The 23698-nt window shown below is 39.4% G+C and overlaps 1 protein-coding gene across 2 annotated transcripts in view; it reads right to left on the bottom strand.

Annotated features, from left to right (window-relative positions):
• Nucleotides 1-23698, bottom strand: part of TAX1BP1 (Tax1 binding protein 1) — a 91423-nt gene that overhangs the window by 60041 nt on the left and 7684 nt on the right. For both annotated transcript variants that reach the window (XM_062178466.1, XM_062178467.1), the window contains exons 3-5: nucleotides 12542-12644; nucleotides 8817-9004; nucleotides 5348-5506 (exon numbers count right to left, since the gene is read on the bottom strand). In XM_062178466.1, coding sequence (XP_062034450.1) covers nucleotides 5348-5506; nucleotides 8817-9004; nucleotides 12542-12644 — 450 coding nt within the window. The remainder of the gene's footprint in view (nucleotides 1-5347; nucleotides 5507-8816; nucleotides 9005-12541; nucleotides 12645-23698) is intronic.

The raw sequence follows: 23698 nt of genomic DNA, 5'->3' as shown, positions 1-23698 counted from the left end.
ACATGGGAGACCGGGAGGAAGTACCCAGCTCCTGGCTTCGGATCGGCGCAGTACCGGCCGTAGCAGCCATTAGGGGAGTTAACCAACAGAAGGAAGACCTTTCTCTCTGTCTCTCTCTGTCACTGTCTATAACTCACTATCTGTCTCTGCCTGGCCAAAAAAAAAAAAAAATTATATGCTCAGTTCCTTAAACAAAAGGCCTCTACAACTACATTTACTAAGACTGTTAGAATCTGGGACTCACATTGTGTCACAGCTGGTTAAACCACCACCTGTGACACTAGCATCCCATATGGGCACCTGTTTGAGTCCTTGATGCTCCACTTCTGTTTCAGCTCCCTGCTAATGCACAGTAAAAGGCAGCTCCTGACACCCACGTGGGAGATCCAGATGAAATTCCAGGCTCCTGGCTTTGGCCAGGCCCAGCCCTAGCCACTGCAGCCATTTGGGGAGTGAACTAGAGGATGGAAGATCCCCCCCCCCCAACCCCCTCTCTCTCTGAAACTCTGCCTTTCAAATAAATAAATCTTTTTTTAGAAGATTATTCCAATTCACAGGATAAAATGGATTTAAAACAAATGTCAACAAATGGTATGGGGAACAGCGCTGTGGCTTAGCAAGTAAAGCCACCGCCTGCAGTGCAGGCATCCCATAGGGGCGCCGGTTCGAGTCCCAGCTGCTCCACTTCCAACCCAGCTCTCTGCTGTGGTCTGGGAAAGCAGTAGAAGAAGGCCCAAGTCCTTGGGCCCCTGCTCCCACATGGGAGACCCTGAAGAAGCTCCTGGCTCCTGGCTCCAGATCAGCACAGCTCCAGTCGTTGCGGACATCTGGGGAATGAACCATCGGATGGAAGACCTCTCTCTCTCTCTCTCTCTCTCTGCCTCTCCTTCTCTCTGTGTAACTCTTTCAAATAAATAAATCTTAAAAAAAAAAAAAGAAAGAAAGAAAGAAAGAAAGAAATGGTATGGACTTTTTAAGCCACCAACCAAGACAAGTTTGAAAGTTTCTAAGTTATAGTTGCCCAACAAGCCTACTTGATGAAGACAGAGTATCATTCTGGAGGTAAAAAGCTCGAATCCTTAAAAACCTGATGTCACAGAATGGGCATTTGGAACAGTGATTAAGATGCTGCTTGGGACACCTGCATTCCATACCAGAATGCCTGATTTCAAGTCTCAGTTCCCAATTCCAGCTTCCTGTTAATGCACACCCTGGGAGGCAACAGATGATGGCTCAAGCAGTTGGGTCCCTTCCACCCACATGGGAGACCTGGTTTGAGCTGAACCAGCAGATGGGCTATCTCTGTCTCTTTCTCCCTTTCTCCTCCCCAACACCCATCCTTCAAATAAATAAATTTATTACAAAAAACAAGTATCTTGCTGTGACAGTCTCTTAACAGCAAAGAGAACTCTCTCCTGGCAAGCAAATTATTTTATCCTCACAAAAAAGCAATTTTAACACGTTTCTATAACCTAGTTTTTTTTTTTTTTTTAAAGATTTATTTTATTTGAAGTCAAGAGTTACAGAGAGAAGAGAGGCAGAGAGAGAGAGAGAGAGAGAGAGAGAGAGAGAGAGTGTCTTCCATTCGCTGGTTCACTCTCCAGATGGCCGCAACGGCTGGAGCTGTGCCAATCCGAAGTCAGGAGCCAGGAGCCTCTTCCGGGTCTCCCACGCAGGTATAGGGGCCCAAGCACTTGGGCTATCTTATACTGCTTTCCCAGGCCATAGCAGAGAGCTAGATCAGAAGAGGAGCAGCCGGGACTAGAACCGGCACCCATATGAGATGCAGGCACTTGAGACCAGGACGTTAACCCGCTGCACCACAGTGTTGGCACCATAGTTGTTTTTTGTTTTTGTTTTTTTTAAATGCATTATGCTTTTAGAATCTGGGATAAATGCTATGACCCTCCATTCCTGTTGGATGACACTGTTAATATTTTAGTCCTTTCTGGATATCTAGCTCACCACTACAAAAAACAGTAAAATAACAACAGTGACTTATGTTTAGGGAGAAAGTTAGTATGTCTCAAACACCATTTGAGATCTTTCTACCATCATTTTCTATAATACAGAGTATCAATAAAATATCACTTCCAAATACTTCCCAGAGAATATGCCCCAATGCATATTCTCTTCCAAGATTACAGACTATCATTAAGATTTAAGAGTTGGCATAAAAATTTCCATGAAGACTTCTTCTGGCCACAGCCTCCAAGATTAGCTTCATTGTGGTCACTGACATCAAAAATAAGAGTGTCAATTGTTAAATCAACAATTTAAATTGTTAAATGTTAAATCAACTGGGGAGTCACTGCATACTTACTCCCCATGTAGGACCTCTGTCCTTAATGAGGTGTACTGTGAGAAATAATGGTAAAACTTGCCTACAAACTATACTTTATACTTTGTGTGTCTGTGTGGGTGCAAACTGTTGAAATCTCTACTTAGTATAGAGTTGCTTGGCGGCTCACTAGGCTAATCCTCCGCCTGCGGCGCCGGCATCCCGGGTTCTAGTCCCGGTCGGGGCACCGGATTCTGTTCCAGTTATTCCTCTTCCAGGCCAGCTCTCTGCTGTGGCCCGGGAGTGTAGTGGAGGATGGCCCAAGGGCTTGGGCCCTGCACCCGCATGGGAGACCAGGAGAAGCACCTGGTTCCTGGCTTCGGAACGGCGCAGTGTGCCGGCCACAGCGGCCATTGAGGGATGAACCAACGGAAAAAGGAAGACCTTTCTCTCTCTCTCTCTCACTGTCCACTCTGTCAAAAAAATAAAAAATAAAAAAAAAGTATAGAGTTGCTCTTCTGTATATAAAGTCAATTAAAAATGAATCTTAATGAAGAATGGAATAGGAGAGGGAGTAGGAGGTGGGATGGGAGTGGGGGTTGGAGGGTAGGAGTGGGGGGAAGAACCACTGTATTCCTAAAAGCTGTACATATGAAATTTGTATTCATTAAATAAAATCCTGCTTAAAAAAAAAAAAAAAAAAAGATGTGCTTCATTAATCTTGTGACCTCAGTCTGTTACAATAAGCTTTGGACTTGTATGAAGTGCTTAGCACCTTATCCCCTGACACAGCAGAGAGAACCTGTAACTGTTTAAATCTCACTAATACTCAACTGAAGCAAAGACATGGCCTGAAGTGTATGAGTAAATTCACACAAACAAAGGCCTACCATTCTGCCATTCCTATTCTCCTAAGCATTCATTCTTTCCTTGGACATCAAGGTGATCAGAATCAAAACCTCAAAGGCCACATTAGCATATTTTGATCTCATGGATTTAGGACATGCTGAGTTTGGCTTTTTCATGAATCATCTTCTACCTAAGTTCCAAGCATCTGGAGTTGATAGAGTGAAAGAAAAAAGACCAACATTCCACCTCAGGAAGAACAAATCAAAGTACAACTACAGAAAGAAACAAAGAATAAAGAAAACAGAATAACTAGAAAAAAGTTATTGCAAATGAGAGAAAAACATAGCTGAATGTTCTAACAGTCAAGATAGATACATATAAGTTTTTACTATATTTTAGTATTTTGTATAACTAGAAGTTTAAATGAAAAAAAGTAGTACCTTAAACAGAAAATCCTAATCCTGGGGTTGGCATTGTGGTATAGCTGGTAAAGCCACCGCCTGTGACACTGGCATCCTATATGGGCACCAATTTAAGTCCTAGCTGTTCCACTTTGATCCAGCTCCCTGCTATTGGCCTGGGAAAAGCAGCAGAGGATGGCCCAAGTGCTGGGCCCCTGCCACTCGTGTGGGAGATGCAGATGAAGCTCCTGGCTCTTGACTTCAGCCTGGATCAGCCCTGGCTCTTGTGGCCACCTGGGGAGTTAACCAGCAGATGGAAGATCTGTCTCTCCCTCTCTATTTATAACTCTTTCAAATAAATAAATTTACAAATCACATTGAATCTGATAAAAACTAAAAATTAAAAAAAAAAGAAAACCCTAATCCTGTAGTCTACTGTAGGATACCAAATGTTTCCCAAGAAAAACTGGGGAATACCTGAATATTTTTTGAAAGGTAATTAGAAAGGGGCCGGCATTAGGGCACAGCGAGTTAACGCCCTGGCATGAAGTGCCGGCATCCCATACGGGCGCCAGTGCTGCTCCAATTCCAATCCAGCTCTCTGCTGTGGCCTGGGAAAGCAATAGAGGAAGGCCCAAGTCCTTGGGCCCCTGCTCCCTCATGGGAGACCTGGATGGGCACAGCTCCAACTGCTGCAGCCAATTGGGGAGTGAACCATCGGAGGGAAGACCTCTCTCTCTCTCTCTCTCTCTCTGCCTCTCCTCTCTCTGTGTAACTCTTTCAAATAAATAAATAAATCTTAAAAAAAAAAGTAATTAGAAGGCCATTTAAATATTTATAAGGAAACTTACAAATGTACACATTACTTGATATTATGCTTACTCTTTATCCAAAAGACCAATCGTCAAATACAACAAAGCAAGAGAAATTGTCTCAGAATGTTAAGCCCTACTTGTGTATTAGGTATGTAAAATGTAACTGCTCCACTGGAATATAAAAATGCTGAGAATCACTGTACTAACAGTTCAATGAATAATTATTAATTGCTCTAGACCCTGTTTGGCAAAACAATAAAAAAAAAAAAAAAACTGTGCCCTCAGGGAACAATAGCTTAATCCTGTCAACAGATATAAGTAAATTCAACTACCTTTTAGACTGTGCAACTTAAAATCACAATCTATATATATAGTCAGAACAAATTACTTTCCTTGTGAAAATGGGTGACTTTTCATTGTTCTCAGTTTCTTAAATCTATTTGTATCTATAATGAAGTCACACAGTTTTCTGCTTATACTTATTCTGTGCTCAAAAAACAGTGCCAGTTCCAAGCAGGTGTTTTTTAGGGTAATCTGTACCATTTCTCACATCATTAGATGTGAAACAAAATTTCAAAATTTTGCCTAATACTACATACCGCTTCCTTGAATTCTGAATTTTTTGAAAATAATTTATTCTAGCACCCTTTAAGTGTTTATCATTTTCAATATTTTATTTCTAATTATATCTATAAACAAACAAAAAAAAAACTATTCAGTAATCTACAATGCAATGTAAAACATCTGGAAATAGTTGTCAGGGACTACCTAATCAAGCCTGGTACCAATAGTCTAAAAGTATTTTAACCATCTTAAAACATGAAAGAAGCTGCAGGAGAAGGTTAATAGGAACTGACCTATTCTTGTATAAATGTCTACTTAAAGGCTACTTTTTTTCCAATACCTAGTTCTCTCTCACTTTAATTGCTTCAGTTCTTGGAAAAGGTGGGCTCCAGACAACACACTACCAATTCCAACCAGTCACACAGGACACAACTAACCTTTTGCTCCGCCTGCAGTTGCTCACATCTTTCTTTTTCATGGTTAAGTTCTCTCTCCATTCTCCCAACTTGTTCTCGAAGCTGAGTTGTTTCTTTCTCCAGAACAGCAATTAATTTTAACAGTTCTTCTTTCTCTTTCATGATTTTCTCAATTTTCAACTGTAAAACAAAACGAGTCATTTTTAAGTCTAAATTTTGTTACTACAAATTTACTTCTCCATTTCAAAAACAAATGAGGAAATCAGACAAAGAATTTTTACGTTTTGTCTACTTCCTACCAATCAGGCTCTTATTCTGTTAGAAAAATTCATGAATCATAAACTTAAGGTACCTCTGATTAGGGTTGAAAATATTATAAGAAGGCATTAAAGTAAAATAAGCAGCTGGCACCGTGGCTCAACAGGCTAATCCTCCACCTAGCGGCGCCAGCACACCGGGTTCTAGTCCCGGTCGGGGCGCCGGATTCTGTCCCGGTTGCCCCTCTTCCAGGCCAGCTCTCTGCTATGGCCCAGGAGTGCAGTGGAGGATGGCCCAGGTCCTTGGGCCCTGCACCCGCATGGGAGACCAGGAGAAGCACCTGGCTCCTGCCTTAGTATCAACGCGGTGCGCTGGCAGCAGCACGGCGGCCATTGGAGGGTGAACCAACAGCAAAGGAAGACCTTTCTCTCTCTCTCTCTCTCACTGTCCACTCTGCCTGTCAAAAGTAAAAAAATAAAAAATAAAAGTAAAATAAGAAGTTATCTGCTTGATTACTTTTTAAATCAGTGCTAAAAATGAGGCACATTAAGTTTCATAAATGACTTAAGTACTGGGCTATCTTATCTGGAGTAATCAAACACATCAAGAAGAAAATCGCTCTCTTCTTGAAGGCACTCCCATAGGAAATCTTTGCATCTATTAAGAATGTATCTGTTGAAATGTTCATTTAAGAGATTACCATAGAAAGTCTTGGTTCTTTAAGGTATCAAGGAATAAATAGTTCCTATGTACAAGGGTATTTTAAAAAGTTCATGGTAAATGAAAAACAGAGGTTTATTTTGGTGTGAAAAATTCTGAAATCCATGCATACAAGGGGACTTTCAGAATGTTCATGTTAAATTAAAATTATGAAAAAAACTATGTATGGTTGGCCCCAAAATAAACTGAGGTTTTAATTCATCTTTCCATGAATCTTTTGATGCACCCTCATATATAAAGGCCTTCATTTAGCTAAATTAAAACATCTGTGTAAATAAATTTACAAATTTGAAGACTGCAATAATTTATTAATACAAGTGATCCTTACAGGAATACTAATAGGTCAGGAAAATCAAACACCAATATTCTAAAAACTAATAAAGGGACCTAAAACAATAGTAAATAAAATTAAGTAAATATTTCTCTTACAGAAAAGTATCTTTTATTCTAATCAGAAAGAATGGAGACTGAGAGGCAAGATTTTTGCAAAGGAGGAATTGTACATTAGCCGGAAAAATAAAATGCTTTCCTGTAGTATCCATCAAATTAGTCTCCCAGGTTCATGAAATCAGAGTGGTTAAACACTAAAATGGTTGAAAACTTTTAGAATCATGCTTTTACCTCTTCCAACAAACCAAATCAAAATGTTAGGATTAAACACTCTGAAAAAGGAAAAGTTTATTCAATCAATTAATTTTTTCATGCCTGATTTATTTTTTAAAAGTTTACTTATGTGATGTTTTTTTTTTAAACTAAATCATTTCAAATGAAATTAGACATTTCACCAATAAACACTTCAGAGCAAGCATCTCCTAATAAGGATAGTCTCTTTTTAATCACTACTATTATTGTAGGTAAGAAAATTAAGAATAATTTTATATCATCCAATAGATAGATCATAAACATCCTACATTACCCTCAAAATACTTCTTTTCTAAATCTGCTATCTAATCAAGGATCACACTGCAGGACTACGTCTCATTAATCACTTTTAACACCAACAGGGACTCAGATAATGTCTCACATTTCTATTAATTTTGTGCATTAGATAAAAACATTAAAATTTTAATGAACGTGGAAACATAAAAGACTTGTCAAAAATAAAAAGTTTATCTCAGAAATATTTACCCAAGAGACTGCAACTTAAATTTTCTTTATAAAGTACCCTTTGTGGATTGAAAGAAATGAAATAGATCATGCTATGAACTGGAGAAAAGCAGAAGATAAACATGGATGTCAAAATGCCCATAATTTGTTGGAGGCCCTGAGATCAGGGTGGTCTATTAAGTATTCCAAAAACTGCAATATAAATACTAACTACACTCTTCTTAAGAGCTAGGCCTGTTTCTGCATAGCCAACATTCAAATACCAGGCTAAAAACCTTGATCATCAGGCAGTTGTCACCACAAAATGCTTTAGTCACCCCATAAAAGTTACATTTCTGTATTAGAGATAAGAGAGGAATTTCTGGAAAGAGGAAGGAAAGATATGAAAAAATTCACGATAAAAAATGACTGATTCCTTCTAATCTTTAAGATTGTCTAATAAGAGTATTTGTATCTGTAATTGTTTTTCCTCTAATTTCCATTCTTCAAGGTAAATAAAGTAAAATCAAAGGCATAAAATATTTTACTTGAAAAAAAGTCAGCCATCTGGTTATAAATAAAAAGTAATGACCTATAATATACAAAATATGTACACTACCCAAAGTGTATACTGAATCAACTTTAAAACAATTTTTCTTTTATTACAGTAAAAAACACTATACACAGTTACAGTAACTCAAATACAGTATTCTAGTTTTTTTGGTATAAAGATGTTGGGAAATATTGTGAAATGACAAAAAAAAGTTCTATATTTTCTTTCAATGACTACTAAAACTTAAGAAATGCAGTACTATTAGATCATCTATCTACATGGTAAATTTATACTACAGCAAGTCTCATAACTCCACAATATGCAATTTTTAAAACAGTGAAAAGCTTGTTACCTTTTCTTTGTAAATTATGGTTAATCTAAGCTTATTCATTTGATAAGATGAGCAACAAAAAGAATTATTCTAAAAATGTTCAATCTAAATTAAGAAACTAGTATTCACTTGACACACTTGAGAAAGCAGACTCATAGCTCATAAAGCAAAGCTCACATCCAATTAGATTTCTCACTTTTATCCTCTCCCAACCAGCTTGAGGTCCCAGTCTATCCTATTTCACAATCAACGAATCACACTACCAAAGAAGAAAGGTAAGGGTAAGGGAACATAAGGATGCTTAATGTCTAATTTCTCTCAGTAGGTGTTTCCTGCATCATCTACTATGCACAAAATACCCTTAGGCTCTAAGGACAAAGTCCCTGCCATATAATTGTAACGAAAAGACTTTTAGGTCTTTCAAAAAAGACAGTATACGTTTACTACTTTAGTGAAAAGCATTTGATTTTTGCAGATACTCTTAACCTGAAAATTCTTAAAATGCCAGCCAATATGAGCTCTGACTCATTGTTAATACCAACCTCCAGCAGGCCAGCTTTTGTGGTCACCACCAGCATGTCAGAATTCCCTTCATCTTCCATCGTAAGTAACTCTTCAACCGGAGAAGAAGCTCGAAACTGGAAAGGTGTACTTGCTCCACGAATTTCACCCTTATGGGTAACATAACAGAACTGATAAAATTCGCCATCATCATTTGGAAGGTAGTACCCTAAGAGGTAGTAAACAAATATTAAAACTTTCTATTATAAAATTAACGTTATTTCAATGTAATTGAGCAACACTTGCCATCTCATTCCACACACTGTTTCTGGCACCTATGTTCAGTATGTCTTTCCTACGGATATTCACAAATTATACCAACTGACCGCCTCCTTTCTTCTCAAACATACCCAAACTTTTCATATTTTAGATGTAAAATTATTCTATCAGAAGATCCTTTCCTTCTGTATCTTCACTAGAGCAAAACCAACTCATATGGAGGAGGTGAGAATGTATTCTACAATGGGAGAAGGACTTCAGAATACTGGAGAATGACCAGTATAAAAATCTAGGAACTAGGAATGGAGGTGAGAATACGTCATTTAATGAACTTTTTAACCAATACTAAATTTAATACATTTAAAAGACAATTATTAACTAAAAAACATGCTGCATACGTGAATTGGGTAAAGGCTGGATATAGGGTGAGGTCTGTTCATGCAGCCATTTGGGGAGTGAACCAGCAGATGGAAGCTCTCTCTGACTCTACCTCTAACTCTTTCAAATAAACAAACAAATCTTTAAGTGCACACACACACACATACAGCCCATTAGAGTACACTCTGCATTACTATTTCTTACACACATGTCTTTTATCTCCTACATCAGATCTCAAAAACATGAGGGTAGATACAGAGATTGAAGGCAGATGCATACTTATTTTTATTATATATTTGTGCATATAACATATATTCCAGAATACCCCACAATGATTTATGAAAAAGACGCATTCAACAATTGTGAAATGAATATACAACAATATATATTACTGAATATGAATATATTCACCTTAGAATATCCACTCAAAAATCTATAATCAATATACCTGCTATTCTTTTATGTCTTGAAACTTTCAGCTTCATTGTTGTGATATCTACTTCATCTGATTTCAATGTTTAAAAAATAGCTAGCTTTTCTTCTTAGAAACAGAGTAGCAGCAGAGCATACATAAGAATGATTCAAAAATGTTCACGGGGCCAGCCTTGTAACATTAACAGATTAAATCATCACCTGCAATGTCAGCATCTGATATGGAGGCCGGTTGGTGTCCCAGCTGCTCTACTTCCCATCCAGCTCCCTGCTAATACACCTGGGAAAAGCAGCAGACCATGTCCAAATCTTTGGACCCCTGCACCCATGTGGGAGAACCAGAAGAAACTCTTGGCTTGGGCCTGTCCATCCCTGGCTGTTGCTGTCATTTGAGGAGTGAATTAGCAGATGGAAGACCACTCTCTCTCTCTGCCTCTCAGATAAATAAATAAATCTCTTTTTAAAAAAAACTAAATAAATCCTTTCAAAAAATACTAGAAATATTTACCTGAAAATTAAACTGTTTTCTGCTTCCTTAAGTATGCATTTGTATGCTAAGTACTTACATTTAAAAAACTTTTTCAGTACAGTTTCATTTTTTACGTATCTTTTTTAAAGATTTTATTTTTATTTACTTGAAAGGCAGAGTTATAGACAGAGGGAGAGAGAAAGACAAAGGTCTTCCATCAGCTGGTTCACTCTCTAAATGGCCACAATGGCCAGAGCAGGGCCAATCCAAAGTCAGGAGTCAGGAACTTCCCCCGAAGTCTTCCACATGGCTGCAGAAGCCCAAGTATTTGGGCCATATTTCACCACTTTCCCAGGCCATAAGCAGAGAGCTGGATAGGAAGAGGTGCTGCCGGGATATGAACCGGTACTCATTTGGGATGCTGGCACCAAAGGCAGAGGCCTAACATACTATGCCACAGTGCCAGCCCCTAGGTATCTTCTTTAAGCTTGGGTGCTATAACGTAAACTTAATTTTCAACATTTTGAACAAGGCAACCCAAATCAGGTAATAGGTAATTTGGGGAGAAAGCAAGCTTCTTAATAGGGGCCGGTGCTGTGGTGTAGTGGGTAAAGCTGTGGCCTGCAGTGCCAGCATCCCATATGAGCACCGGTTCAAGTCCCAGCTGCTCCACTTCTGATCCAGCTCTCTGCCAAGGCCTGGGAAAGCAGTAAGATGGCCCAAGTCCTTGGCTCCTGCACCCACATGGGAGACTAGGAAGAAGCTCCTGACTCTTGGCTTCAGATGGGCACAGCTCTGGCCATTGCTGCCATCTGGGGAATGAACCAGCGGATGAAAGATGGCTGTTTCTCCCTCTCATTGTAACTTTACCTCTCAAACAAATATTTTTTTAAAAAAGCATATATAAATACATAACAATATTTACTGTAATAACTTAAGAACAATTTCAATAGGTTCTTCACAATTCTATACACATTTTATATACATTAATATATTATGTTTACAGCCCATTAACTTCTCAAGACAAAATAGAATCTATGGCATAAAACAAAACATACTACCTTAACCATTTTTTTAAAGATTTATTTATTTATATGAAAGGCAGAGTTACTCAGAGTGAAGGAGAGGCGGGGGGGGGGGGGGGTTCTCCTATCCGCTGGTTCACTCCCCGACTGGCTGCCAAGAGCTGGAGCTGCACTGATCCAAAGCCAGGAGCCAGAAGCTTTCTCCAGGTCTCCCACATGGGTGCAGGGGCCCAAGGACTTGAGCCATCTTCCACTGTTTTCCCAGGCCATAGCAGAAGCTGGCTCAGAAGTGGAGCAGCCAGGACTCAAACTGGCAACCATATGGGTTACCGGTACTGCCTGCAGCAGCTTTACCCACTATGCCACAGTGCCGGCCCCAACCTTAACCATTTTAAAGCATACAGATAAGTGCTAATGCATACTCATATTGCTGTGTAACTATCACTGCCATTCATCTCCAAAATTCATTCTAGAAAACAGAAATCCTGTACTCCTTAAACAGTAACTCCTCATTCTTCTTTCCCCTAGATCCTGGCAATCACCTCTCCATTTATCTCTGAATTTGTCTACTCAAAGCATCCTCATGTAAATCAAGGCCTTTTGTATTTGTCTGACTTAGCATCATGTCTCTAACTTCATTCATGTGGTAGCGTGCATCAGAATTAGCTGAATGAGTATTTTTAACACATATGCAACATCAAGCTATAGCAAGAATAACTTTTATACTACTCACTTAGATCCATCTTATATAAACTTTTACCTGACAGAATGAATGTAACTATTCTGTAAATCCTGCTAATAGTCCTTGTGGTTTTCATCTAGATTACTTTCCTCACTTCCAACTTGTTACAGTATTCTAGTATCAGAAATACTACTGTTCTTATTTGAAGAAAAAACACCACAGGGTGAAGATTTAGAAAGAAATCCATTCTCATTTTCAATGAAAGAAAATAAAAAGACATTTCAATGTCTACATAAAATATCATGTGGCCTACAGTAGCCAGAAATATCTAGTATAAATGTAACATAAATAGACATTCTTACACATTTTTCTAAACAAAGATACTAATTCAACTTTGGCACCTTGGACATGTTTAACAGATAATTAAAATGGAGTACAAATATTTTTAAAGGCAATAAAAAACATCTAGAGTCACTCAGTTCTGTAGTTTCAAGCCCTTACCTTGAAATTCTAGTACACAATTGACCGTTGATCTTTCTACATAATGTTCAGGCAAAGGAGACCATAAAAAAGTGTAATAATCACGAGCAGTACTCCAGCCAACCTACAGGAAAATAACCAAAAAGTGCGAAGTGGGGGGCAGTTCTGAGTAAATAGTTTAACATAAGCCTGATACTATATAGCATACTATTTCATACTATAATCTCAAGTTAAAACACACATTTAATACTCATGTGTCTACAAGTCAGTATTTTAACAAGACTATCTAATTAAGATTTATTAAGCTATAGTCTAATGTTATAAAGACCTACAGACTGAACACCAGAGTTGCTGCTGCGCATTAAAATACAATGTCATCCAATTTCTCCCAGATATGAACACACATGCTCAAACATAAAAGCTATTCTGCTTAAAATTTGATTTCACTGAACAGAGTTTTTAAAGCTTTTTATTTTATACCTCAAATTTAAGGATTTTTCAGTTTTGCTTAGGCATCCCTTCCCCTTAAATTCACTAATCTTTCATTGTAGTCATCTTATTGTAGGAATCTGCATAAATTTCACATAAAGACCTTTCACACCAAGATGTTTATAAATACAAGAAAACCCCTATGCTTCATCTCTTACTAAAACATCTTCAAATAACATGAATATATACTTTACAAATCTATTTCTGTATTTTCCAGAAGGACTATACCATGTTAAATAACTCAATATTAGAGACATTTAAAACAAGTACTAGCTATCCATTCGCTAATTACATTATAAGAAATTATGCTTCAGCCACAGAGGTAGGCTCTCCATGGTTTTATGATTACAACTGGCTTAGAGAAAACAACAGAATACTGAAGCTGGGGGAATCTCAGTCACCTTCATCTCTAAACGCTGGCTAAACCATAGGCTACTACCCAGCAGGAGTGATAAAATCAATTCATTGGTTCATGACCACCATTTAATTTTTAATTGCATATAGTAAGTGTTGCTTCATGAAGATGTTTTCTCAGGTGTAGCTGCATGCAACTTCACTGGGCAGTCTGTCTCTGTCTCTTTCTGTCTCCCTCTTCCTCATCTCCTTCTCTTCCTCCCTTCCTCCTTAATGCTCTTTCAAATCATAGAATTGATTTCTGGGTGTCATGGCCAAAAATACTTGACACTTTCATTTCTTTATATCTGATTCAAGTACAGTCAAAGATATTGTTTGCCTTTTTTTTATTTTTTTACAAATTAGGAAATAAATAAAAGGCTAGTTAGTACATGGCAGTCAGAATTTGAACTCAAAATTCACGTTTTAATCATCCAGACATTACTCAGTCCTCCCATAGAATACAAAACACTCTTCATACTTCCTGAAACTACCTCCCCTTCCAATGCTGATTTCATGATTATATAATTCCTAAAAGTAGTACAGTTGAGAACAGGAAAGAGTAAGAAAAAAGGAAAAGCTCTATTCCTTGGTTGCCTTCCATGAGAGAAAAAAAAAACAAAAAGTGGATAAAAATGAGATTTTTTTTGCCAGATAAGAAAAAGATGTAAAAGGGAGGGGACGTCAGCATGGGGATGACAATTTATCAACAAAGTACAGTCTGAAAGGCATTTCAAAAACCAGTTATACAGTTGCAGTACTCCAGGCAAGCTCAAAATCAAGAACAAGCTATCTTAAAAAGGTTTAACCAAGAAAATGGGGCTGGTGTTTTGGCACATCCACTTATGATGCCATTTCATATGGCATCCAATCCAATTACACTTATGATGTCATTTCATATGACATCCAATCCAGTTCCACTTCCAATCCAGCTCCAAATGCTTGAGCCCCTCTCATCCATGGGAGACCCAGATGGAGTTCCTGGCCCAGGGCTGGCCCAGGGCTGGCCCAGGGCTGGCCCAGACCTGGCTGATGCAACCATATGAAGTGAACCAATAGTTGGAAGATGTCTGTCTCCATGTTCGTCTGTGTGTCTCTCTCGCTCTTTTCCATCTCCTCCTTCTCTTCCTCCTTCCCTCCCTGATGCTCTGCCTTTCAAATAAATAAACCTTTTTTAAAAAGAAAGAAAAGCAAAGCTATCTCATTACAACCACAACAGCCTCTCCTCCCATGCCAGCACAATTCAGAAGGAATAGGAAGAAGAGCCCCATTTGATGTTTCTCCCTTGGGAGAGAAATGAAGAGAATATGTATCCAACATTCTGGCTTTTCGGTGGTCCACCTGAGGCACAGGGGAACCAGCACAGGTGGGTCACCTAGGGACCACTGAAGATCAAAGTACTGCCATATATCTTGTTGCCTGCAGTACCTCACACACACACCAGAGGGAGGAAGAAATACAAGTTCCTGAAAGGGGAAATGAGCAAATCTTAATTGGGAAGTTACCCGCAAAAGCCCAAAAACACATTCTCCCTAAAAAGCTCAAGAGGTCCCAGAATCTCCAGCCAAGCTGGCAAAGTCATTCTGTAAACAAAGCAATTTCATAAAGGCTGAGAGTGTTTTATCAAAGGCACGAAACAGCAAAAACTAACAAGGCAAATGAAGAAACAGGGAGATAGGGCCCAATCAAAGTAACAAAACAAATCTGGACAAACTGATTATCTAACAAATAATTTACGATAATCATCTTGAAGTTCAATGCACTACCAGAAAACACAGATAAACAAGCAAGAAAGATCAGGTAAACACATGACTAAAGTGAGAATATCAACAAGGAAACAAACTAAAAAGAGCCAAACAAAAACTCTGAAACTGAAGAATTCAATAACTTATTTGAAAAGCCCACAAGAGGGGTTCAACATCTGCCTTAATTAAACAGATCAAAGGATCAGCAAACAATACTTCTTTTGAAATTACTGCTAGAGGTACAAAAATTTTAAAAAATAAATAATCAAGAAAAGTAAGGATTAAGAACTTAGGGAAAATGACCAGACAGGCAACAATTGTGTGTATGTGTGTGTGTATGAAATGAGAATTCTAGAAAGAAAGGATAAAATGAGAAAGGAACAGAGAATACATATAGAAACAATAGCTAAAATCTCCCAAATTTGAGGAAGGAAATGGACAAACTCAAGAAGCTCAAAGTACTCCAACTAGTATAAATCCAAAAAGACATTACACATAAAAACAAAGGCATAGTACAAACTGCCAAGTCAAAGAGAGAATATTGAAAGTAGCAAGAGAAATGTGATTCATCACATAAAAGGGGATCCCACAAGATGACCATGGATTTCTAAGCAGAAAAATCACAGTACAGAGGAAATCCTGTAATAACGTAAAGGTGGTACCTAAATCAGTTTTAATTCTGGTATAGAACATAAACGCATAAAAAATTTATAACTATAAACTATGTTAAAGGATACAAATTATATCTTTCTGTATTTTTTAACATCAATAAAGTAGACAGGAGATGTAAAATAAAATTTTCTCATGGAATTGAATTTACCAACTTGAAATAATTATAGCACATATTTCATGTAATTCCCAAGGTAACCACAAATAGAAAATACCTATGTTAAGATGCACAGAAGAAAATGAGAAGGGAATCAAAGCATGTCACTATAAAAACAACAAATCAACAGGATGGCTGTTTGGCCCAGCATTGGGCATATTCCATGTCAGAGGACCTGAGTGCAAGTACCAACTTCACTCCCAATTCTAGCTTGCACTAATGCAAACCCTGGAAGGCAATAGGTAATGACTCAAGTAGTTGGCACCTTGCCACCCACATAGAGACTCAGATTAAGTTCCTGGCTCCTGCCTTTGGTCTGGTCCATCCCCAGCAGTTCTGGACATTTGAGGGGTAAACTCATGGATGGGAGATCTCTGTTTACCTCTCTGCCTTTCAAATAAATTTTTTTAAAAATATTTATTTACTTCAAAGGCAGAATTAGAGATGCAGAGAGAGAGAGAGAGAGAAAGTCTTTCATCTCTTATTCACTCCCCAAATGGCCGCAACGGCCAGAACTGGGCCAATCCAACCTTAGGAGCCTGGAGCTTCTTCCAGGTCTCCCACAAGAGTGCAGGGACCCAAGGACTTAGGCCATCTTCTACTGCTTTCCCAGACCATTGCAGAGAGCTGGATTGGAAGTGGAGCAGCAGGGACTAGAACTGGTACCCTCTCCTCTCTCTGTATAACTGACTTAAAAAAAAAGAGAGAGAGAGAAGAAACAGTCATTAACAATTATATACCAGCAAATTGGATAACACAAAAAGAAAGGCATTATGCCTATTGATAATGAAGAAATAAAAAAACCTGAACAGACCTATAGTCAGTAATTTAAAACTTCCCAAAAAAACAGAAGCCCAGGAACACACAACATCACTAGATTATTCTACTAAATATTTAAATTCTTCTCAACTCCTCAAAAAAGCTGAAGAGGAAAGAATACTTCGAAAGCCATTTTAGGAGGCCAACATTATCCCTACCCCAAACTGAGATAAAGCCACAACAAGAATACTACAGAACAATATCCCTGAAGCATACTAATATAAAAATACTCAACAAAATACTAGCAAACCAAATTCAATAATTACATATCATCACTAAGTAGCAGGGAAAAAAGATGATCATCTCAAATGATGTATTCAAGGCATCTGACAAAATTCAACATTCTTTCATAATTTAAAAAAAAAAGTTAGAAATAGGAAGAAATTATCTCAATAATAAAGGCCACATACAAAAAGCCCACAACTAACATCACACTTGATGAAAAACTGAAGGATTTCTATAAGACCAAGAACAAGGCAACAAAGTCCCTCTCACCAATTCAACATAGTGCTGAAATGTCCTAACCTGTGCACTTAGGCAGGAAAAATAAATACACAGCATTCAAACTGGAAATGACGGAATAAAATTATCTGTCCATAGATGAAAATATTTTATATATAGAAAACTCTAAAGATTACTTACATACATAAACAAATGAATTCAGCAAAGTTGCAAAGCATAAAACCAATACACAAGTCAATGGCACTTCTATATATACACCAGCAATCAACAATCCAGTAATAACATTAAGAAAATGGTTTTATTTACAATAGCATTAAAGAGAATAAAACACTCAGAAATAAATTTAATGAGATCAAAAACTTCCACACTGAAAGCTATAAAATAAGAAATTAAAGAAAATACCAATAATGTGGAAAGACATCCAATGTCCATGGATTAGAAGACGTAATACTGTTGAAATATCAACAGGCCAGCACTGTGGCTTAACAGGCTAATCCTCCGCCTTGCGGCGCCAGCACACCGGGTTCTAGTCCCGGTTGGGGCGCTGGATTCTATCCCGGTTGCCTCTCTTCCAGGCCAGCTCTCTGCTATGGCCCGGGAGTGCAGTGGAGGATGGCCCAAGTGATTGGGCCCTGCACCTGCATGGGAGACCAGGAGAAGCACCTGGCTCCTGGCTTCGGATCAGCACAATGAGCCGGCCACAGCGGCCATTGGAGGGTGAACCAACAGCAAAAAAAAGGAAGACCTTTCTCTCTGTCTCTCTCTCTCTCACTATCCACTCTGCCTGTCCAAAAAAAAAAAAAAAAGAAATATGAACAGTACCCAATGTATCTGCATTGACGTTCATATGGAACCTCAAAGGACCTCAAATAAACAAAATAATTTTGAAAAAGAAAAATGTAAGTAGAGGCCTTATGTATCCCAACATCAAAACATATTATAAAGTTATAGTAATAAAAACAGTTTGGGAGCCAGCACTATGGTGTAGTAGGTAAAGCTGCCTCCTGCAGTACCAGCATTCTATATGGGTGCCAGTTCAAGAACCAAGTGCTCTACTTCCAATCCAGCTCTCTGCTATGGCCTGGGAAAGCAGTAGAAGATGGCTCAAGTCCTTGGGTCCCTGCATACACATGGGAGAGCCGGAAGAAGCTCCTGCCTTCAGATCAGCTCAGCTACAGCCATTGCAGCCATTTGGGAAGTGAACCAGCAGATAGAAGATCTCTTTCTCTTTTCTCTCTCTGCAACTCTGCCTTTCAAATAAATAAATAAATGTTTAAAAAAAAAAAAAAGGGAAGGAAGAAATAAAACAGTATGGTACTAGCTTACAAGTGGATGTATAGAACAATGGGACAGAAGAGAGGGCTCAAAAATTAACTATAAATACATAGTCAAATGGTCTTTGACAAGGGTGCCAAAGCTACACAAGGGAGAAAAGAAAGGCTCTTCACAAGCGGTGTTGGGAAAACTGCATATCTACATACAAAATAATGAAGTTGGACCTTTACCCTATACGCAAAAATTAACTCAAAATGGATTAAAAACCTAAATATAGGGCCAGCACCATGGCTCACTAGGCTAATCCTAGTTTTACTAATAAAGATATGGCCTCAGGTGCAGTTCTTCCCCTGCATTTTTACTAATTATAGAAAATGCCTCCTGAACTGATTAAGCAACTCTGTTGTCCACTTTTTATATTCCTATCTCCCTTAACCAAACAGGCAGAGAATACTCGAATGCCTGTTCACATGAGGCTTAAATCTCACTTTAATGGATAACCTCTGAACAAATCCCTTTTCTCTCTAGACCTGTTATACCACATCTGTAAGATGGGAAGTGTAACAGACAAAAAAATCTTCATGAAATATAAAGTAATAGAAATGTTACATGCTTATTTTGTTATAATTAAAATTAATCAGGGGCTGGCGCTGTGGTATAGTGGATAAAGCCTCCACCTAAGGTGCCAGCACTCCATAAGATCCAGTCCCACCTATTCCACTTCTAATCCAGCTCCCTGCTAATGTGCCTGAGAAAGCAGCAGAGGACGGTCCAAGTCCTTGTGTCCCTGCACCCATGAGGGAGACCCAGAAGAAGATAATGGCTTCAGCTGGGCAGTTGCAGCCATTTGAGGAGTGAACCAGCTGATGGAAGATCTCTGTCTACTCTCCAACTCTGCCTTTCAAATAAATCAATCAATCTTTATTTACAAAAATAATCAGGCCGGCACCACAGCTCACTTGGCTAATCCTCTACCTGCGGCGCTGGCACCCCAGGTTCTAGTCCCGGTTGGGGTGCCGGTTCTGTCCCTGGTGCTCCTCTTCCAATCCAGCTTTCTGCTGTGGCCCAGGAAGGCAGTGGAGGATGGCCCAAGTGCTTGGGCCCTGCACCCGCATGGGAGACCAGGAGGAAGCACCTGGCTCCTGGCTTCTGATCGGCGCAGAGCGACGGCCGTAGCTGCCATTTGTGGGGTGAACCAACATAAAAGGAAGACCTGTCTAACTCTGCCTGTCAAAAAAATTAATTAATTAAAAAATAATAATCAGTACAGGAAAAGAGAAGTATAAAAACTATAAGAAAAAAAATTCAAAACCTGCCAACCAGTCTATGATACTTGTCTGGCTTCACTTACTTCCTCAACCAGCTTGGACTTCACAGCCAGTTAGGATTTCAATAATGCACTCAAAACCACCACAGGGGGCCAACACTGTGGCATAGTGGGTTGGGCTTCTGTCTGCGGGGCTGGAATCCTATATGGGTGCCAGTTCATGTCCTGGCTGTTCCTCTTCCAATCCAGCTCCCTGCTGTGGCCTGGGAAAGCAGTGGGAGATGGTCCAAGTGTTTGGGCCCTGCACCCACATGGGAGACTTAAAAGAGGCTCCTGGCTCCTAACTTCAGCTCAGCTCAGCTTAGCTCTGGCCATTGAGGCCATCTGGGGAATGAATGAACCTGTGGATGGAAGACTTCTCTCCCTCTCTCCGACTCTGCTTCTCTAACTCTACCTCTCAAATAAAAAAAAATCTTTAAAACAAATAAAATCCCTGGAGTGCTCTTTATCCCCTCAACTTCCCTTCCCATTACAGTCTGAATGATACCTACTTTTGGCACTCTTCACACACAAAATCTGGGTGGTGATCCTCTCTGAAGAAAGTCATAAAACTGCTGCTTACCAATCTCCTAGTTACCTACTCCAATTTCCTGAAACAGTCTTCTAACAGTTTAAGACCGAACCTTTTTCATATTTAAGCCCTTCCAAATTTTTAGCATATGTCCTTCTTTCTCCCAACTGAGGTGCCATGGAATGAGTTCCAGTCCCAATCCAACTGACTGGTGACATATCCTACAAATCTACTTTTGGACTAGTACCTGAAATTGATCCCCTCCTCCACTTTAGGCCTTCATTCTCTCACAAAGAAAATTAGGAGAGTCTAAATGTTTTCTGTATCTCCATTTTCTTCAAATCCCAAGGCATCTTACTCTGTATTACAAGATTAAAGTTCACTTCCAAACTTTATTACTCCTTACTGAAAACCTATTCCTCAAACATTAAAACAATCCATAATGTGATCTAAGCTAACCTTTCCCATTCATCTTCTAAAGCTGGTATCTGCTCCAGGCAAATCAAATTCCTTAACACTTTCTCAAGCATATCGCACACTTACCCATCTTTATTCCTTCCTAAAATTTTATTCCTAAAATTACCTGCCAGAGCGTACCCTTCCTGCCTAACTGCTAATATGCTACCCAACATAATCATTCTGGAGGGCAACTTGTAGTACACATAAAATGTTTAAATGATTCAATGCCATAAACATGGCAATTTCACTTCTAAGAATTTACCCAATGCAGTAAGTAGACAAAGGAACAAAATATAGTTACAGATCTTATTAAGCATTATTTAATGATAAGCATTTAGCAATATAAATGTCCAATAGTAAAGAATTAGTTCAACGAATTCACTGAACTAATGCAATGCACACACTGGAAGATAGCAGGCGATAGCTCAAATATTTGGATCCCCACCACCTACCTAGAACACCTGAATTAAGTTTCTGGTTCCTGGCTCCAGCCTGGCACAGGCTTAGCTGTGGCTGGCATTCAGTGAATGAACCAGAGGATTCCTCTACCTATCTCTTGATCTGTTACTCTTTCACTTTTTCAAATAAAATTAAAAAAAAAAAAAAAAAAAACACCAGGGCCAGCACTGTGGCGTAGCGGGTAAAGCTGCCACCTGAAGTGCCAGCATCCCACATGGGCACCAATTCAAGTTCTGGCTCTCCACTTCCAATCCAGCTCTCTGCAATGGCCTAGGAAAGCAGTGGAAGATGGCCCAAGTCCTTGGGCCTCTGCACCTGCGTGGGAGATCCGGAAAAAGCTCCTGGCTTCAGATTGGCACAGCTCTAGCCATTGCGGCCAACTGGGGAATGATTCAGGGGTCGGAAGACCTCTCTCTGCCTCTCTTTCTCTCTCTGTGTAACTCTGACTTTCAAATACATAAATAAAATCTTAAAAGAAAAAAAAAAAAAAGGGGGGGGGGGGGGGCTGGAGCTATAGTGTAGCAAGTTAAAGCCCTGGCTTGAAGCACCAGCATCCCACATGGGTGCTGGTTCAAGTTCTGGCTGCTCCTCTTCTGATCTCTCTGCTACGGCCTGGGAAAGCAGAAGATGGCCCAAGTCCTTGGGCCCCTACACCCACGTGGGAGACTCAGAAGAAGCTCCTGGCTTCAGATCGGCACAGCTCTGGCCGTTGCAGCCACCTGGGGAGTGAACCAGTGGATGGAAGACCTCTCTGTCTCTACCTCTCTCTAACTCTTTCAAATAAAAATAAAAATTAAAAAAAAGAATCAGAATGCCTGTTCACTCTTAAAAACACTCTCACTTCTGTGCCTTTGATTACACCATTTTCCTACTGGAAAAATGTCCTTTCTTTCCCTTCTTTTCTCACTCCCATTCTTACAGAAAAACCAGTTCTCCACTAGTGTCGGTAATTTGATATTAATATTTCACATAAAACTAATAGTGATTTCATGAGGCTAATAATGAATTTTTCCCCAACATGGAATCCAGCAAGCACTCACACAAAAAGTTAACAGAAATTCATCTATTCAGAAGTATCAAATAATAAGAGATTCAAAAAGGGGAACTAAAATGTCATTAAAAGTTGAAATACTGTTTAATCCAAATCTAGTTTTTCTGTCCTGTATCAGGCTAGACTTTCACCTTTAGATACTTTTTAAAAAAAATATTTATTTATTTGAAAGGCAGAGTTACAGAGAGGCAGAGAGAGAGAGAGAGATTGATCCTCCATACACTAGTTCATTCCCCAGATGGCCACAATAGCCAGAGCTGTGCAGACCCAAAGCCAGGAGCTTTTTCCGAGCTTTTTCCGGGTCTCCCGTGCAGGCTCAGGGACCCAATGACTTGGGCCATCTTCCACTGCTTTTCCAGGCCACAGCAGAAAGCTTGATCAGAAGTGGAGCAGCTAGGATTCAAACCGGCGCCCATATGGGATGCTGACACTGCAGGTGGCAGCTTTACCCGCTACACCACAGCACTGGCCCATACTTTCAATGTGCCCAATTAAAGCAGCTAGAATTCTTTCTGCTTTACTATTTAACTTGTATACAGGCTAGACAAAAAAAATTTCAAGCCTCTGAAACCACATCTACGGGGCCAGCGCTGTGGCGCAGCAGGTTAAAGCCCCAGCCTGCAGCACCAGCATCACATAATGGCGCCTGTTCATGTCCCAGCTGCTCCTCTTCCAATCCAATTCTCTGCTATGGCCTGGGAAAGCATTAGAAGATGGCCCAACTCCTTGGGCCCCTGCACTGGCGTGGGAGACCTAGAAGAAGCTCCTAACTCCTAGCTTCAGATCAGATCAGCTCTGGCCATTGCGGTCATTTGGGGAGTGGAAAGGAAGACCTCTCTCTCTCTCTCTCTGGCTCTACCTCTCTCTGTAACTCTTTCAAATAAATAAATTAATTCTAAAATAAAATAAATAAATCACATCTAGAATACAAGATTCTGAAGGAGATTCGAGTGATCCAGGAGAAAGTAACTTTTAATGGTTGCATATTCATGACATTAGTCTGACTGCTCAAAAGACACTTACATTTTAGTTCCCCCACTACATTGTGAAGAGTTAAAACTGCCATAAAGCCCCAGCACAAGGCACCACTAATTATCACCCAAACACAATTTTCAACCAAATAATACACAAAGTGATTGGTAAAATATAAGAATTGGGACCCTAGCCAACAAAGAATTTACTATTCAGTCAAGTAAAATACTCTCCTAAAACAGGGTAAGAAAATATGAGCAATATTTAAGCAATGCAAAACAAGGGGAAAGCTAACATGACAAGAGCTGTATAAAATTAATTACAGCCAGGCCGGCACTGTGGCTCACTTGGCTAATCCTCTGCCTGCAGCACCAGCACCCCAGGTTCTAG

Source organism: Lepus europaeus, chromosome 20, assembly GCF_033115175.1.
Source record: "Lepus europaeus isolate LE1 chromosome 20, mLepTim1.pri, whole genome shotgun sequence".
Taxonomy (NCBI): Eukaryota; Metazoa; Chordata; class Mammalia; order Lagomorpha; family Leporidae; genus Lepus; species Lepus europaeus.
The sequence above is the reverse complement of the archived record's forward strand: the minus strand, read 5'-3'. Positions and strand labels throughout refer to the sequence as shown.